Source organism: Geotrypetes seraphini, chromosome 5 (genome assembly GCF_902459505.1).
Source record: "Geotrypetes seraphini chromosome 5, aGeoSer1.1, whole genome shotgun sequence".
Lineage (NCBI taxonomy): Eukaryota > Metazoa > Chordata > Amphibia > Gymnophiona > Dermophiidae > Geotrypetes > Geotrypetes seraphini.
The window spans coordinates 236,782,452-236,802,227 of NC_047088.1; the positions used below are offsets into that span (position 1 = coordinate 236,782,452).

Sequence of the window (19,776 nt, forward strand, 5' to 3'; positions counted from 1 at the left end):
GTCCTCCAGTCAACAAACTGAATTCAAGAAACAGTAAAGGAATGGAGTCCAATCTCCAATCCTCCCAGTCCTGGTCTGCATGGTCATTCAGGCTGGGCATCAGGCTTCTTAGTGGTGAGGAGGTCTCCTGAAGTAGAATCTCTCCTTGGTCCAAAGCAGATGCTGCAGGCAGTGCAGTGTCCCAGCTCCATGGACCCCTGCAGGACCTCAGACTAGCTTCTCTTGGGCTCCACTGCTTCAATGCACTTGAGCTTTGCATATTTGTTATTCAGGGGCTCCAGGAAGGATTTTTCTGATGACACCCAGACCTCCTGTAGTTGTCAAGCCCTAGAGGATTCAAAGGAGGCAACGTCCGTGGCTCCCCCTCGCATGCCCCGTGGCACACAGACGATCCTTGGCCGACCATCCAGCACAAAACTGGAATGAAATGGGGGTAGAACAGCCTGAGGAGGTAGATGAAGGCTTTAGAAAAAAAAAGAGGGTTTAAAATGTAAGATGACCACCGCCAGCAAATATGGGCCAAAAATAGCCCATGGGGGCTTCTCTGAAGTTTAAATAACTCAGGGAAAGGGGTTTTTGGAGGTAGGAGACCTTAACTCTGACCCCAGAAACAATCAAAAATCCAATTCCCCCCCTTTCCCCCATAAAGAATAATGGGCTGTACTCATTGTGCTGTGCCTGCCTTGCAGACCTACGGCGCATTCTGAAAATCAATTAAAACCGTTCTATTTGACAAATTCATTGTCTAAACAGATGACCTTTTCTCACTATGATATTTCCCCTTGGCAAACCTGATGCAATTCCTCATGCAACTCCTATTTCTTATGTAACATTTCTCTCCTTTGCTGATTGTCCAGCCTTCTTTCAATGTAAACCGCCTAGAAGTCATTTTGACTATGGCGGTATAGAAAAATAAAATTATTATTATTATTAGTGCTGACCGATTCGATTCAAATCAATTTGCTTCAGTGAATGGATTTATTTTCTAAAACAATCGGACTCACCGATTCAGTAATTTCTGAGTCTCTTGGTATAAGTCCATGTCTCCTAAAACAGCAGCAGTGGTGGTGGTGGCCGGCAGACAGCGCAATGAATAGGCTGCTCCTGGCCTGCCCTGCTGGGGTCTTCCTTCTATCACATCACTGATGATGTCACTGATGATGCAACAGAAGGAAGCCCTGGCGGAACAGGATGCGAGCAGTCTGTTCACTGTGCTACCTCTGTCAGCCAGCCACTACCACCGTTGCTGCTACTTTAGCAGGACCAGGGGGTCGGGGTTAGTGGGGAGATGCTGCTAGGGGAATAGGAGGGATGAAAAGCTGCTGTACACAAGGGGGAGAGACCTCAACCCCCACAGATCCTAGCACTGGGGGGTTAGTGAAAAATGCAACCAGCTTCCAGAAGCCCAAAGGGATTTAAACAGGGACCCCACAGCCTGTGCTCAAATCTCTGATAAATCAGAAGATAAGCTATCTCCCAGAGGAATTATCCTCAAGCTTCCAAACTGTATCAAGCAGGCTGGCTTAACAGATACACATGGAGGTTGCCCTGCAAGCAGCAGACCGCGGATTCTGTGTCCTCTCCTAGGCACTGTTGCCCCAAATTGGGGCTCTCTAGGCATTGAAACCTCCCAAAATGGATAAAAAATTACCAAGAAACAATAAACACTGAAAAGTGCAGATCAGAACACACCATCTTAGCTCACTTGCAGAAGGAAAAACTGAAAAGAGTACTATACTCCACCGGTGAAGGAGGAGGAGCTGAAAGATGTGACTAACATCCTTCTGCAACAGTTCGAGTCAAAGGATATTCACCTATAGTACAGACTCCTATATTTATGTAACAGAATGTCCCTTGATGAATTCCCCTGCATGGTGAATGTCTGCTACACTTGATGTTATACAGAAGAAAAGTCAATCTATTCTTAATATGAACTTCTCTATTAGCTAGATTTACAAACTCACCTAATAGGATCTTCACATGCACCAAAAGGTAGTTTCCCAAATTCTAGGCCACCAACCTCTCCTCCAATTAATGCATCTATATCTAAGGAGACAAAATAAAATGAATTCACTGCAAAAGCAAAGTATTATGTTAATACATTAAAAATAAAATGTATGCATAAAGTACAAAAGTAAACATCAACATTCAAAACTAAGGAAAAATGCAATCCTCTTTAAAAAAAAAAAAAATATATATATATATATTTTTTTTTTTAAAGGAGTAAGATCTCTGGTGGTAAAATCAAGATCAACGTCTGTTAAAGCACAGTTACTTACAGTAATAAGTGTTATCCAGGGACAGCAGGCACATATTCTCACATGTGGGTGACATCATCCATGGAGCCCCGGTACGGACAGCTTGCTGATAAATGTCTATGATGGTCCCGAACAATCTTTCCTGTTGAAGTTTGTCGAACATTTCTGCAGAGCAGTACACCGGGTACAAGTCCCACCCAGTGGACTGAGAAAAGGGAACTGAAGAACCAACTGTCGGGAAAAAAGGTTGGCCTTGGGCACCTGCAACACTTTTTTTTTTTTTTTAGCCCATTAGCAGCCTGAAAAACGGTCAAAAAGACCGCATCAACCAAATAGATGGCTGAGGAAAAATGAAAATCTCGACGGCCAAAGCCTCCTGAGGAAAAAATGTTCCTTTTCTTCTTTTCTTTTAAAAAGAAATAAACACAAATTATGAAGAAAAAAAACAAAAAAAAAAAAACACGTGAGCGGGAAGGCAAATTGCAAAAAACTGAACAACGTTCAGAGACACGACTTCTTAGCTCCGTGGAAAACTAAGAACTGAGGAGCCGTGGGCGGGAAGGTACTCGCGCATGCGTGGTGCGGGCAGTTCGTGAACTTTCTTAAGTTCTTAAAGTGGCCATGCACTGTCCGTACCAGGGCTCCATGGATGACGTCACCCACATGTGAGAACATGATGCCTGCTTGTCCTGGGATAACAGATAGATTAATTTGTCAAACAAAATTTTCTCAGCGTGAGCACATGAGAAGGCTAAATAACACGGATTTGCATTAACCAGTGGTACAGTGGTATCTCGGAATCCGAACGCCCCAGAACTTGAACATTTTGGAACCCAAACTTTTTTTTTAGTAAATGTTGTCTCGGAATCCAAACGCTGCTTTGGAATCTGAACAAACGGCCGCCAGTCTCCCCTTTCCAACCCCCCCTGATGATCACGGCAGGGTGCCTAACCCTTCCTGCCGGACCCCCCCTCCGACAGTACTCCTAAGATCGCCGGCAGGAGGGTGCCCAAACCCTCCTGCCGGACCCCCCCAAAGGCCCTCCTAAGATTATTGGCAGGAGGGTACTCAACTCCAACCCCGTCGGGAGGGGGGGGTCCGGCAGGAGAGGTTGGGCACCCTCCTGCCGGCAATTTTAGGAGGGCTGTCGGGGGGTCCGGCAGGAGGGATTGGGCACCCTCCTGTCGGTGATCTTCGGGGGGGGGGAGCCCAGGAACGGATTAATGTCGTTTCTATTGTTTTCAATGGGAAAAATTGTCTTGGAACTCGAACATTTTGGAATCCGAACGGGGTTCTGGAACGGATTAAGTTCGGATTCCAAGGTACCACTGTATATGCCTTATTTCCTGTTCTTTCCCTTCACAATGTTTTCTTGAATATTAAAAAGAAATAAGAAAATATACATTAAAGAATAAGTAGGTCATAGTTGATATAAACAATGTGAAGCAGTACACATAAGTGCACATAAAGTCATCCACCCTGGAATGAATATCCTGCACCAATACCTGAGACTGAGCATTTATCAATGGTGCAACTGGGTGTCGATGGGTGGGAGACCTCAAAGAGGCTGTATGCCCAGTAGGTGTCACAGCCTGCACAGGAGTGCTACTGCACCAAAATACTGAAAATAAGGCTCAATGTTCATCATAGAGAAGGTACCGTTGCTGAATATGCTACACTTAGATGGATTGATACCGATGCAGATCGGTGCATGAAGAGGAGGCACCAAGACCATATAACATCAAATGGTATCGAAGCTGCCACAGGTGTCAAAGTGTGAGTGCCTGAAAAGGCAATGCACTTCAGAAACAGCAACCTGTATCGCCTATAAAGCCATGCATCAAATAGACTCGATGCTTAATTGGTAGGGTGTCCACTGTGATGCATCTGCGTCGACATGGTTGAGACATCGGTTACAGAAAAGCATGCATCAAACAGACTCAATGTTAATATGCCACGACGCAAGTAGATGGTGGTGTTGATGTCTACCAGTACTGACAAGTCCCAGTTGCTGGAAATCCAACTCCAGACCTGAAATAAAGAAAAAGAAACAAGAGAAGAAAACCTCTGACATTCATCATTAGTGTTAATCTTCTTCTAATACAGTGTTTTTCAACCTTTTTGTTGAAATGGAGGAATTGTTTTGCGGACCGGTGTTTGAGGAGTACTGGTGTGGACTCGGGTGCTGCTACTGGACTGCCAAGGGAGACAGGGGGGGAGTGACTTTTCCTATTAGGAGGCTTCTCCTCAGCCTACCTGGGGGCTCGGGAGGTCGCATCTCACACTCTGTCTTGCTGCTCCGGTTCCGTGCCGCAGTAGAACCTTCATTCCTTTTGGCCGGGTCTGGGAGCGGGAGGACCGAGAGAAGAGCGCAGGCCGGGAAGGCGGTGGCTTTTTGTACATGCACAGCAGATGCTTTCAGGCAGCACGGTCGGCGGACTCACCACTTGGCGCCAGCTCTCCAGCGGCCTTTGACCCAAAGTTGCCCATTGGCCACTGCATCAGGTTCGTGCGAGCTCCCCGTTGGCAGCTCCAGCACTGCCTGGAGGTGTTGGAAGATGGCTGCACTGGTATTTTTGCCTGGGTGGTCCACGAGGCGTTTGTAGTGAGCCACCTTTTTAACTCAGTGCTTGCGGGGGACGCTGGTCCTTTGCGGACTGGCGGGAGATTTTTGTGGACCGGCACTAATCCATAGACTGGTGGTTGAAGAACACTGCTCTAATATATAGCCCCGCAGTCAGACGCACTCAGAAAGGATGAGCCGGGGTGGTAGTAGAAGCAAGGCTGACAATCCATTGATGATCATGGAGGAACTAAGGATGGAAATCTGTGTGAAGGCCGATGAACACCGAAAGAAGTTTGAAGAAAGTCCAACATTTCTTTTCCCGTTCTTTGTTGTCTAAAAATAAGTAGACAACGGATAGAAGAAAATATTTGAAAGAAAGAAAGAAACAGGAAGGCAACTCAATGGAGTAACAAGAGATACACCTTCTTTACTCTGCGGAAAACGAAAAACTGATGACCTCGTGAGCTGGCGTTAGACGGGAAGGTACTCGCGCATGTGCAGGAAGTCTAAATGCTTGCAAAAGTTTAAAGTGATACTACACTTTTCACTGCCCATACTACGGCTCCATGGATGACGTCACCTACATGTAAGAATATGCTGCCTTGTTGTCTAAGGATAACATATTATACAGTATTCCTCAAGGCCCAAAGGGCTGACTAGTATCCAAAATACAAATTTGGAGAACAATAAACAAAATGAGGCAGTAGGCAGGCACAGGAAGGACAGGGAGGGTCCAGAATGACACACCTATCTATCGGAAAAGATATTATCTCTTTTTCTAGTGCAATAGGTGTGTCATTCTGGACAAGCGGGATGTACAAAAGAAATCCTAGAAATCTAGGGTGGGCTTACTGCGCCGGCCTGGAACACTGAAGAGCCAAAGGCAGAGTCCTCTCTTGCCATAACATCCACCCTATAAATTTTAGCAAAGGTATGTAGAGTCAACCAAGTTGCAGCTCTACAAATCTCCGCTGGAGAGTTTGCCCTAGCCTCTGTTCACAGTGAAACTACCTGTCTGGTTGAATGCACCCTAATAGAAACAGGGGACTGTTTCTCACAGATAATTAGGCAGACAAAATGGCCTTAAGGATCCATCTGGAAACTGTGGTTTTGGAAGACAGCGTGCCTCTCTTAAACGAATGAGTCAGCACAAAGAGATGGTCAGAGTGTCTAAACTCATGGAAGACTACCTACTAAACAATGAAGAAGAACTCTTCTCACGTCCAACTTCTTAAAAATGTGGTCTGTCTTGTTTCTGGGGTTTTGTTTTGTTTTTTCATTTTAGAACTGGTGGACTGGAATACATGTAAGCGGACTTCCTAATTAACATGAAATGCTGAAATCACCTTTGGCAGAAAAGATGGAACAGTGCATAGGGAGACCCCAGTTTCCAAGATCTGAAGGAAAGGCTTTCTATAAGAAAGAGCCTGGAGCTCCAAGACTCATCTCGCTGAGATCATAGCTACCAGAAAAAAAAACCGCCATTAGCATCAAGTCCAAGAAAAAAAGAGAGAGCAGAACTAAAATAATCCTTCCAGCTCACGTGAAGAAGGGAAAAACTACAGGCGGCATTAGAGCTCCCGGTGAAGTAGGAGGATCACAGAAAAAAATCTGGAGTAGATTCCTTCTGTATATGGCTGGGTGTAGGTTGCCATATCCACAAAAATTTTTTGCAGAGAACAATCAGGACCCCTGGAAGACATTTAAGGTGGAAACATGGACTGTGTTGGGTCCTCTCCATTTTACCAAGTTGTGGATGTACTTCACTGTTTTAAAGATTGTGGATTATCTTTTCATTTCAATAAAGCCTGCATTAGTAACATTAGACTCCACAGCTCTTATTTTTGGTTTCGAGATAATCTGCTTGTCCAAAATGACACACTTATTGCACTAGAATACCCAATTATCCTGGGATGGCTAAGGAAAATCATGTACGTGACCTCAACATGTCCATACTGAGAATCTCCAGCAAATTGGAATTAGAATCCAGATATTTCCAGTTGACTCCTGTGCTCAACCCACTACAATCATTCTTTTCCTTCTGTTGTCTGTCATCATTTCCTTGGATCCAATCTACTAACAGATTATTCTGTGGACACTGTGGAAAGAAGAGGATCAGCACAGCAAACTCATTTCTCTTTAACAGAATTATCAGACTATCTGGTGACACTGTACATGGAAGGCTGACTCTGTGCTATATATAGGAAAAAGAACAAGTCCAAAGAAGAAGAATACTACTATTGTTTTTTAAGCGATATGTGAACTTCTTTGCCACACATGCCCTTTTCACTTTAATCTCTAAGACATGCAAAAAAACCCACCTCATAATGTAACCAAATGGCATCCATGTCTACCTTTTCACTGATTCAAGACTTTGAATGAATAAGCTTCTTATTTGGTGCTTATTCATGCTTGCTAAGTCATAAAACAATTTCCAAATCAAATCTTTAGTAATTTAGAAATAAAAGTGAACAAGTCTTCTATTGCAATCTCATACCTGGTGGTTGCTGCGGCCAGAAATACTGTAGCCAATCTTGAAGAACATAGGTAAAACGAATTGCTATGTTAACTGGAGGTAATGGCGTTAAGGGACATCCCTAAAAATATAAAGAAATATGTATTCCATTAACATACTACATGTAAGCCTGAAACACTAAATTAACCACAATCCTCGATCAATATATGATCTCCTTGTTTATTCTAGAAAGGATCTAGCCATCATTCTTAAGAGCTGAAATATTCTGTTTTTTTATGCAATATTGTTACACAGTTTCAACCAAAAGCAGTAATTTATCAGTGCCTTGAGGATAGCCATACAGAGTAAAAGAAATTAAATGCTAACCTATTTGAGTTAAAATTTCCAGTAAAATCCATAGGGAAATTTAAAATACAAAGTAGGTCACTAATTTTACCATAGTATGTTTAATTCCTTCAAACAGAATAGGATTGATTTGTTACTTTATTATGATTGTTACAATCAAAACCTGAGACACTAAAAAGGCCTAAAGAAGTATAAAATAGCCCAGTAAATGCTGAAGGTAAACATTTATTTTAATAAAAACGGCAGAAAAGGGTCATATATAGTTGATCAAATCTTACTGAATTGTTGAGATTTTAATCCTTTTATTAAGTCCATAATTTCACTTAATTCTGAGCATTTATCATATCATTTTGCAATCTACACAATGGTTTATCAAGATTGTACATGCTAAAATATTCTACTTGGTTGCGTGAAGATGTACAAATTAAAACAAATAATTGTTCTCCAAAGAAGTTATAATGAACAAATTTGATGGATTTCTAACTTGGGCAACTATGCTCAGTGTCATTCACTAATATTTCTGACACTATTAAGACTCGGAAACTATTCTATACAGAGGATTCATTAAAACAAAATCTATAACACAAATATATGGTGTTTACTTCAAGAACAAAAGATGACCAGCAGTGCCACAGTTCATATGGTTAAGGGCAGTTTCTTTACAGTCTCTGAAAGGTAAGTAAGAAAGCACTAGGCACCACTCAACCCCTTTGTATTCTGGTTATTATCCTATTAATATACAATAATTTCAGAAAGCCATATGGATGAGCCGTGTCTGCAAAGGAAAATTCAGATGAAGCTACAGTCTATATAGAAACATATCCCCCACCTCCCATTGTCTATTTGCCCTTTTAAGGTAACCATTGCTTTTCTTTCTGCCTTTTACTACCACCACTGCCAGTTATTTATAATCTGTCTAAACAAGGACCACATATAGACAATATACAATTAAAGAAATACAATGCACTCTAGTTAAATGAAAGAAGTACCTATCTAGATTCCAAGTAGTAAAACAGATTATATGCTGCTTATCCTAGGAATACGTGGATTTCCCCAAGCCATCTCAATAATGGCCTATGGACTTCTCTTTTAGGAAATTATCCAAGCCTTTTGTAAACCCTGCCAAGCTATGTACTCGAATATAAACCAAGGTATCCTTTTTTCCCATCCAAAAAAGGGAGGAAAAAAGGTTGACTCAAATATAAACAGAGGTTAGAAATTTAGGTTATCATGGTGAGCCAATCTATAAAGATTGCGCATCCTCCCTCCCCCATCAGCTATATCATAAGTTACTAAACATAATACAAATATCTGTGATGCACATATCCCAAAGTTAACATATTCACAACAAGGCCCCTACGTAGGAAAACACAACTACAACTTAAATAATTGTAGACAAAAATCAAACTTAAACCTCAAGAAGCCATTTGCAGTTCAACACCAGAGAAAGAGAAACAGCACTCTACATTTCGGAAAATAAAAAGAAAGCAGTGTAAATTTACAGTAAAACTGCATTTTCTGTTCATGAAATTAAAAACAGGTTTCTGTACCAACTCAGATGATAAATTAGAGAGGAAAAGATCTCAGAAGCCTGCGCCTTATGAATAGCAATTCAAATAGCTTTTGCAGGTCATGTTCTCTTTCATCGATCAAAACCCTCTCGTGTGCTGAACTTGTAATGTGTGCTTATAATATATAAAGCCTTCTACAATACTTATTAGGTGAACAGTACGTCAGCAACCAATAAATAAATAAACTTATCTTTGTGCTTATCAATGCTGTTCAGCACAAAGGTAAGCGCATTTATTTATTTATTGGTTGCTGATGTACAGTTCACCTAATAAGTATTGTAGAAGGCTTTATATATTATAAGCACACATTACAAGTTCAGAACACAAGAGTGGAGCCACCAGAACCTCTCTGAGCTCCCTCAATATCTTGGGATGGATGCTGTCCGGTCCCATGGTTTTGTCCACCTTCAATTTTTCAAGTTGTTCATAAATACTTTCTTCCGTGAACGGTGTGGTATCCATGCTATTCTCCCGTGTGATTCTGCCAGCCAATCGCAGTACTTCTGAAAGGATTTTCTTCTGTAAACACAGAAGTATTTATTTAGCACATTTGCTTTTTCCTCATCACTCTCATTATAGCGGTCCATAGCTTCCTTCAGTCTCGCACTTCCATTTTTCATCTTCCTTCTTTCATTAATATACCTGAAAAAATTTTTGCCTCCCTTTTTTTTATAAGTCTAGCAATTTGCTCTTTGGCCTGCGGTTTCGCCAAATGTATTTCTCTCTTGGCTTCTTTCATTTTCATTCGGTATTCCTTTTTGTGCTCCTCTTTTTGAGTATTTTTATATTTCACAAATGCCAACTCTTTTGCCTTTATTTTCTCCACCACTAGTTTGGAGAACCATATCGGTTTCCTTTTTCTCTTGTTTTTGCTTTCCTCACATAAATGTCTGTAGCTATTTTTTTTTTTTTTGCTCCTTTCATCTTGGATCACTATTTTCCCCTTATGTCTTCCCATCCTTTTAGCTTTTTCTTCAGATATTTCCCTATACTTCTAAAGTACACACGATTGAAATCCAGGACTTTGAGTTTTGTGTGGCTGCCTTCCACTTTAGCTGATATATCAAATCAAACCATTTGATGATCACTACCACCCAGGTGAGCACCCACTCCGACCTTAGAGACACTTTCCCCCATTTGTGATCACCAGATCCAGTATCGCTTTTTCCTTCATCAGTTTCATCACCATTTGTCTGAGTAGAGTCCCCTGAAGGGCATACACTATCTCCCTACTTCTTTCCAATTCCGCAGACATAACTTTCCAATCCACATCTGGAAGGTTGAAATCACGCAGCAACAGCACCTCTCCTTTCTTCCCCAGCTTATGGATATCTGCAACAAGATCTTTTCTAATTGCATCTACATAATTTAAAAAGCAAAGGAGGAATGCCACTAAATAGATGAATATTTTTAACTAGTACATCAACAAATAATTATTATTTAATACTGCAAACCTAGAGGTAATAAAAAGTAATTATAAATTATTTCTGGTAACATTTTGGTACCTCTTATCCTACCATGGAGATGTTCAAGAGATAAGTGAGAGCAAGAGCAGAGGCATTGAATATTCAATTTGTAATCAAGTAAGTGCACAAGAGGTCAACAAAAACCAGCAATTTTGGTTCTGACTGAATCCTCAGCAGAAATCTATGCCTTTGTTTCATCTGGAACTGGGCCGGCCCCTGTCACAAATCAACTCCCCTCCCCCTCTCTGATGGAAAACACATTCCTCTCCCCTCCCCCATGGGTTGCCTATTACTCTGAATTCCTCCCCCCCCCCGCCTTTCTGGGCTGCCTACTACTCCACCCTCCTCTTCCTTCCCATGGTTAACCTTCCCATTTTAACAAAATAAGGAGAAAATTGCAGTCAGTGGGTCATTGATTTATATCAAAATTTAAATAATTCCCTTAGAAGAATAATGTCTTTATCTTTTTCCATAATGAACTACTAGAGCTGAGAAAAAGAAAAAGAAACTTCCACTCTGAAGACAAGAGTCTGTATAATAGCCTAATAAACACTTACAATCTTTGACTTGAAGATATCCAGTAGCCCTGATAAATGAGTATACTGATTTGGTATTTTACGAAGGTGAACCATTTCAAAATCAGTTCGAACTCCAGGACCTTGACATTCTCCAACATATAATCTTCGCCATTTCTGATGTATTTGCACAAATAATGGCACCTGACTAAAAAAAAAAAAAAAGTCATATTACATTAGAATCTACATTATTTCTATTGCCCTTCAAACATCAGTATTCCCCAGTTTAGAATTGCTTAATTTTCCTTATACTGTAATTTGTAGGTTATCTGACAATCAAAAACAGATTTCATGCAAATCTGGTCACACCACATATGAAAGGTTACACTGCTTGCTTAAAAGTTTTGTTTGTCAATCTTTGCATAAAAAGGTCAACACCCCTCTTATACTCTAGCATTTGATAAAGAACTTGTTCACATGCATAGTTTGTCATTTATTAGGAAGCATTAATTATTACTTACCAGCCAGTGTTCCCCAAAGCAATAGAAACTGAACTAAGGAGAAGATTACACTTTGATTCACTTATAACTGCATCGTTGGCTGCAGGAGCAATCACTACAAATTCTCGAAGACCATACCTATTAGAAAAGCAAAGATTTAACTATAAAACACAAAATTGTTATACTCTAGACTTCCAAATTATTTATATGTTACATACTACAATTATTAGCGGCTTGTATGCAAATCCTATAAATCTATTGATGCAGTCAAAGTGGCAGCTGAAATTTAATGTGGATAAATGCAAAGTGATGCACATGGGAAGAATAACCCAAATCACAGTTAACAGATTCTAGGGTCCACCTTGGAGGCTAGCGCCCAAGAAAAGGATCTGGGTGTCATCGTAGACAATATGATGAAGTCTTTCGCCCAAAAAAGCAAACAGGATGCTTGGAATTATTAAAAAAGGGATGGTTAACAAGATTAAGAATGCTATAATGCCCCTGAATTGCTCCATAATGCAACCTCACCTGGAGTATTGCATAAAATTCTGGTCTCCTTATCGCAAGAAAGATATAGTGGCACTAGAAAAGGTTCAAAGAAGAGCGACCAAAATGATAAAAGGGATGAAACTCCTCTCATATGAGGAAAGACTAAAAAGTTTAGGGCTCTTCAGCTTGGAAAAGAGACAGCTGAGGGGAGATATGATTCATGTCTACAAAATCCTGAGTGGAGTAGAACGGGTACAAGTAGATCGATTTTTCACTCCATCAAAAATTACAAAGACTAGGGGACACTCGAAGTTACAGAGAAATACTTTTAAAACCAATAAGAGGAAATTTTTTTTCACTCAGAGAATATTTAAGCTCTGGAATGCATTGCCATGGGTTGTGGTAAGAGCGGATAGTTTAGCTGGTTTTAAGAAAGGTTTGGACAATTTCATGGAGGAAAAGTACATAGTCTATTATTGAGAAAGACATGGGAGAAGCCACTGCTTGCCCTGGATCAGTAGCATGAAATGTTGCTGCTCCTTGGATTTTGGCCAGATACTAGGGACTTGGATTGGCCACCCTGAGAAGGGGCTACGGGCTTGATGGACCATTGGTCTAACCAAGTAAGGCCATTGTTATATTATGTCATTTTTCTAACAGTTCCTTAATATCCTTAGGCCTCAGTCCCACCACTCCACCGCTAACATATATTAATAGCGTGAAGAATTATGTGAGCCATCATCATCGGTTGTGGGCACTTTTATTTTTCATTTTTTCAATGAAATCTTTATATAAGTTAAATTCAAGTCGCATACAAGCCTATAATAAACTTTACGCCTTATTTTTAGCCACTTATCTTAACAGCTAAGAGGTTGTAAGTCAGATGGCATTACCGGCCACGGGGGACCCTTGAAAAAGTTCGTTGTGTGAAACATGTCGGGCCAATTCTTCCCGGGTCATACCAGCTGTTATGATAAGTGGCTGAAAATAAGGCTTAAAGTTTATTATAGTCTTGTATGCAACTTGAATTTAACTTATATAAAGATTTAAATGAAAAAAATGAAATATAAAATGCCCATGGCCGATGATGATGGCTCACATAATTCATCACGATATTAATAAATGTTAGCGGTGGAGTGGTGGGGCTGAGGCCTAAGGATATTAAGGATTTATAGGAAAGCATTGTATCCGGATCATTGTAACAAAGTGTGATATTTGATGGGTTATTGTTACGGAATATTTTTGCAAAAAAATTTTACAACTTATGTGATTTTTCTAACAGTAGCACAAATTACCTCATGATTGGCAACATGGACTAATTTTGCCATAAATACAAACTATAAAGAATCCTATGGGATATGATTGATTCATACAGTAGGTACACTTGTGATAATACAGATACTATGGACCAACCAGATCCAGTGAGTGTAGGCTACTGTATACTACCTTGAGTGAAATCTTTCAAAAAAGATGGTAATAAATGGCAGTGATTTTTGCAAATGGCTGTTCACGGTTCATGAAATTTATTACAAATCCTCTGTATGCATGCATGTTTTTCTATGTTTATCTATTTTGTGTGTGTGTTCTCTTTTTATCTTAAGCCAAACCAGTTCTCTTTTTATCTTAAACCAAACCAGTAAACCTGCTTATTTGTAAGAACAAGTCATATGACTGCAACACAATATAACAGTTTCAACAAATTAGTTTTTTTGTAACCCGCATAGATTTTTGGATATGAGTGACATAAATGTTTTAAATAAATAAAAATAAAATAAATATTAGATTTTTAAGTATTATATACTAAAGAAAACTCCTGCTTCATCCAGTGCACTTACCATCTTACCAGACAGTGAGCTCTTGGAGGAAAATCATTGTTTGTATACAGCAAATCCTGTATGGACTCTGGAAGGGCATCTGAGAAACAATGTGATACAAATAAGATGCTGGTATTTAATAAAGACTACAACCATACACACTCATTCACAAATGAAATCAAAATAATTTTATATTACCTTATCTAATATTCAGTTTTGTTAATGGATCAAAAGAGAGATCCAGCTAATCCAAACATTGTATCCTGTCTCTTCAATATAACCACATAGCCAAAGTTTCAAGAACCTTAACCATTTGTAAACCAAGTACACAGAAATTAATAGAAAAACTAGTTGGATTTAAAGAGTAGAAAATTCCCCACACACACTCGTATTTCAAACCTCCAACTCTGTCTCAGTGAAATCCACCAATTTTAGAGTCCCCCACTTCAGGCTTTAGATATAAGCAATTGGTAAAATTTCCCAGCAAAAAAAAAAAAATTGGACACATCCAGGTCTCTTAAAGCTGGCAGAAGGAGGCAGTGCTTAGAACAGGCTGCACCTGGCCTGCCCCACTGGGGCCTTCCCTCTGATGCATCACTGATGATGTGGCAGAGGAAAGCCTTGGCAGAGCAGGCCAGAAGCAGCAATGCCTCTTCCCACCAGCTACCGCCACTGCTGCTTTAGGAGGTCCATATGCCATATCTCACAGTGGAGGGAAGGTGCTGCAAAGGGGGATGGGAGGGAGGAATGGGGAGCTACTGCACAGGGAGATGGGAAGGAGGGATGGAAAGCTGTTGCACAGGGGGATAGGAGGGACAGAAAGCTGCTGCGCATGGGGAGAGAGGAAGAATTGCTGGACATGGGGTAGAGGAGAGGAAGGGAGAAAATGAAAGAGGTAGAAAAAGGTGAGAGGGAGAAATCCTGCATATGGTGGAGAGGAGGGAGACATGCATGGAGAAGAGAGAGGGAGAAATATTGGACATAGGGTGGAGGGCAGGGAGAGATGGTGCATGTGAAGAGAAAAATGTTGGACATGATAATGGAAGGGAGAGAGATGCTACATGGAGGGGAATAGAGAGATTTGACCCAGGGCACAAGGCAGGAAAAGAGATGGTAGACAGTGGAAAAGAAACAGAAATATTGGATATAGCAGTGGAAGGTATAGAGATGGAAGATGAACCCGGAGAAAGAAGAAAACATCAAATGGGCCTTAGTAAAAGGACCCCTAAGTGCAAAATGATGATATATGATATTACAGTTCCATGTTAAGAGTTACTGCCAAGAAAAAGATCTTGGCATCACTGTGGACCATATGTTGAAATCATTTGCCTAATGTATGGTGCTGGCAGCACTCTAAAAAAAGCAGACAGAAATTGAAAAACTACTAGGAAAGGAATGGAAAGGAAAATAAAACAAAGAATATCATAATGGGGGAGAATTCTATAAATAATGACTAAAGTTAGGTCAAAAAAAACTGGGTGCTAAGATTACTAGTCCAACAGCAAAGCTTTTGTCTGCGTGGTATTTTGAAACAGTAGAATCCCAATTATTCAGGACTCAAGTAAAAGGCACTCTCACCCATCTGGAAAAAAAAAAAAAAAAAAATTGCCGGCAAAAATAAAATCTACCTCTTTCCAGCCCCCGAAGCAGCAGCAACAGCAGCCCTGACAACCCCCTCCTCTCCATCCCTCCCTACAGTTCCTGAAGCAGCAGCAGCGGTCCTGAACCACCAACCAACCTTCCTCCCTCTCTCCCTTACACTAAGCAGAAGCGACAGTGGCAGTGGTTCTGACCCACCAACCCTCTCCCTCCCTGAAGCAGCAGTCGTCTTGACCCACCAACACCAACAGTGCCTGCTGTTTGTTATTTTTTTGAAGATGCTCTGCTTTACACCTGATATAAAGGAAGAATAGACAAAGTCTTGGAATTTTGTATAAAAGTGGAGTTTTTTGACCAATGACTGTTGAATATCTACTGCATTTACCCTGTTGGGCTTTGGAGGTGGATTCCTAGCTTTTTTTAGCTTTAACTGGGGTATTTTTTCTTCACTTATTTTACAGATCCCATTCTTTGAATTTTGATCTTTTCTCTTTGCATGGAAAGAGATTGTTTTTTATGTTTTGATTTTTCTACTCTGCTCCTTTTGTGTAATTTTCTTATACTGAAAGGATCCCAATTATCCTCCATACTATTTAATGTGAATTTGATACCACTGGGGAGACTTAAGAATTGGGAATGTATTTTGGTCCCCTTTTATTAATCCATATTAGGGTTTTTTATTGCCAGCCGCTGTGGAAAAAGCTCCAATGCTGGAGAAAGGCTAGATGGCGGAGCAGTGAGGATACAGTGAGTTTGTTCTTTGTGGCTGCATATTATCTGCATCTTTTTTTTGTTATGCCGAAGAGAAGGGGACGAACGGCTGGATCTGCTCGACAACCAGGTCCCTTGATGAGGCAGATTACAATCCTCTTTCTCCTTAAGGGAGACCTTAAGGTCTTCTTGAGGAGGCAGACTATAATCCCTGCATTGGTTTCTTCTTTGGAATAGGGCACACCGGTTTGGAGACGTCAGCCTTCAGGAGTGAGATTTCGCTCAGCCCCACAGGACCTCCTCCCCCTCAACAGCCGCAACTCATGGGAGTTCAGGAAACTCAGAGACGGATGCTGTCAGCGTTGCCTCCAGAACTAATGGACATGCTGAATCCTCAAGCAAGAGTCATGACTGGGTCATCTTCTAAAGTAGGGTTAGAGAAGCAACCAGAGGTGGTAAGATTTACTCCTATTCCTCCTCTGGTAAAACCTTCTAAAATAATACTCGATTCAATTTGGATTGCATTAGACATTTTTATATCAGGTTATGTGCTAGTGTCTTTCCCTGTTCAATCACACTCTAAAGATAAACTTAAATATTTTCTTCATATTTGTCAATTCGGATAAGTTTAAAGATCTGGAACAGAATTTTAATAAGGTCAAGTCGTTGTAACGATAATGGCTCAGGATAAAATGTTACTGCAGCAGAAAATGGAAAATGTTAAGAATTTCACTTGGCAGTTAAATCTTAAGATTATTAGATTTTACTAAAATTCTCACTCCTCCTCCTCAGTACTTGTTCTATACATTTTTGAAGGAGGTATTTAAATATTCTAAGGAGGGTTTTCCTCCTTTTAATAGGATATTTTTTGTAATCAAATCCTCTTACACATACAAGTCCCAAGGTTGGTGATTCTATTGTGGATATTTCAGCTGGTACTTTGAACCTTATAAAAATTTTGGAAACCTTGGCTGAAGAAGTTACAAGTAGATTCACATTATTGGTATCTTTTGTGTTTCTGCAAGATAAAGAAGCTTCGATGGAGACTTTTCTTTAAAATGAAGGAACTAATGTTTCTAGATTCTAAGATTTATATTTTTCCAGATATATCCAATTGGACTCAAGCACAAAGGAGAAATTTTCTGCTACTGAAGCAGTATGTCATTGATTGGGGGAGGGCAAGATTCCAGCTAAGATATCCTTGTAAATCTGGGGGGTGGGGTTGAACAGCATTCTTATGTTTTGTTTTTTAACCCTGCCTAGGTATCAAGGTTTGTGTCTGTCACGGTAGTCCATGAAGGATGTGCCTTAAAGAGGCACTTCCTTACATACATGAACAAACACTAACCCCCAGGAAACCCTCTCCTCCAGAGCTAAATTTTTTATTTTAAGCCTGGTTACTACTTTGTATGCATATAAAATGTACATGCAAGGTAGATGGCTCATTTGCCACCTTTTTCTGTGTGATCTATATTCTTCAATTTAGCTTTAATACTGTTTACTGAATACAGAATGCTATTAATAGAACTTAGAAAGTTTTTAAACATATGAACCAGAAAAAACCCCCACACAATTTTCATAGCTTTATTACTGTCCAATATTGCATAATGGAGACTTATGAAAATATGCTCAACAAATGCACAGAGGAAATAAAACACTTATCTACCTTCTCCCGATTCTTCTTTCTCTTCTTTTTCAGAGGACTCTTGTACTAAATAATGATGAGTTACAGAAAATTTGAAGTCAGCAAAAGAAATTTCTTCCAATTTTTCCTCCCAAGTTCCAGAAGTATATTCTCCCTATGCAGCAAAGAGGGAAAAAGCTTATTATGTACTGGTCCCCTTCTCCCCTAAATCCCTATTAAAGTAACACCACACAAACTACTGTAGTATCCTCCATTGACTGTGGACTGAAAGGCGACTGGGTGACCAGAGAATTGGATAGAGGGAGTGTGCTAGATGTGGTATCTTTAGATTTTAGCAAAGTATTTCACAGTGTTCCACAAAGAAGACTAATAAATAAACTGAGTGCCATGAGGATGAGCCCCAAAGTGACGGGGTTGGGTCAGAAACTGGTTGACTGGAATATGACACAGTGTAGTGATCAATGGAGATCGCTCTGAGGAAAGGGATGTTACCAGTGGTGTATCTCAAAGATTCTGTTCTTGGGCCTGTTCTTTTTAACATTATTATAAGCGATATTGCTGAAGGGCTGTCAGGTAAGATTTGTCTCTTTGCAGATGATATCAAAATCTGCAATAGAGTAGACACCCAGGATGGTGTGAATAACATGAAGAAAGACCTAGTGAAGCTTGAAGAATGGTCCGAAATTTAGCAGCTAAAATTTAATGCTAAGAAATGCAAGATCATGCATTTGGGCTGCAAAAAAACAAAAGAACGGTACAGTTTAGGGATGAAGAACTTATGTGCATGACAGAAGAGTGGGACTTGAGTGTGATTGTATGTGATGATCTTAAGGTGGCCAAACAGGTTGAAAAAGTGACAGCAAAAGCTAGAAGGATGCTAGGGTGTATAGGAAGTGGTATGGCCAGTAGGAAAAAGGAGGTATTGATGCCCCTGTATTCCGTGGGGGAATTGCTAATGTGGCTTTGTAAAAGGGGCCCTAAATTTGTTATATTGTTTTACATAATAATGTCAAGATGTCAGCATTTCATCTGTAAATTGCTGCCTTTGCTGCCTTTACTTTACTTTATTTTTGCGATAGCAGGAGGAGGAGGGGAAGGCTAAAGGGGACTGCGAGCTGCGTGGGGAAGGCGAGAGTTAGCTCCGCCCACCCCCTGCGCGTCACCAGCGCATCACCAGCAGCGCGACTCGGCTCCCCCTTAAAAGGGAGAGCCGCGGAGGGAGTCACACATCGGGCAGCATTTCATCTGTAAGTTGCTGCCTTTGCTGCCTTTTTATTTTTGCGATAGCAGGAGGAGGAGGGGAAGGCTAAAGGGGACTGCGAGCTGCGTGGAGAAGGCGAGAGTTAGCTCCGCCCACCCCCTGCGCGTCACCAGCGCGTCACCAGCAGCGCGACTCGGCTCCCCCTTAAAAGGGGGAGGGCCAATGGCGAGCGGCCGTTCGGCGCGCGGCGAAGGCGAGGGGCAAAGGCGCTCGCCTTAGCGAAAGCGCCTTTGCGAAGACGCCTCAAGAAAGCGCTAAGAAGTAAGGTCAACAAATTAGTAACCCCAAATCGTAAGTTGTAAACTGTTATCCACACACGGACAGTTGCTTGGAGCAGAAAAGGAGGACAACAAATTGGCAGGAGGACGCACACAACTTTCTGGTAAAAAGGGTTCACATATAAAAGCACAGGCAACTTGGAGGATGCAACAGGTTATGAGCACCCACGGAAGCCATAAGACGAACTTTCCAGTCTTCTGCACCGGCTGCAGTATGTATGACTACCTCCCCTCAGGGACTACGGCATACATTTGCAGTAGGTGCAGGGAGCTGGAAAGCCT

General features: G+C 40.9%; 1 protein-coding gene across 1 annotated transcript in view; it reads right to left on the reverse strand.

Annotated features, from left to right (window-relative positions):
- The window catches only part of RAB3GAP1 (RAB3 GTPase activating protein catalytic subunit 1), a 168,333-nt gene that overhangs the window by 137,922 nt on the left and 10,635 nt on the right, over nt 1-19,776 (reverse strand). The window contains exons 4-9 of the mRNA XM_033945735.1: nt 17,977-18,109; nt 14,022-14,100; nt 11,719-11,835; nt 11,240-11,405; nt 7,322-7,421; nt 1,965-2,046 (exon numbers count right to left, since the gene is read on the reverse strand). Coding sequence (XP_033801626.1) covers nt 1,965-2,046; nt 7,322-7,421; nt 11,240-11,405; nt 11,719-11,835; nt 14,022-14,100; nt 17,977-18,109 — 677 coding nt within the window. The remainder of the gene's footprint in view (nt 1-1,964; nt 2,047-7,321; nt 7,422-11,239; nt 11,406-11,718; nt 11,836-14,021; nt 14,101-17,976; nt 18,110-19,776) is intronic.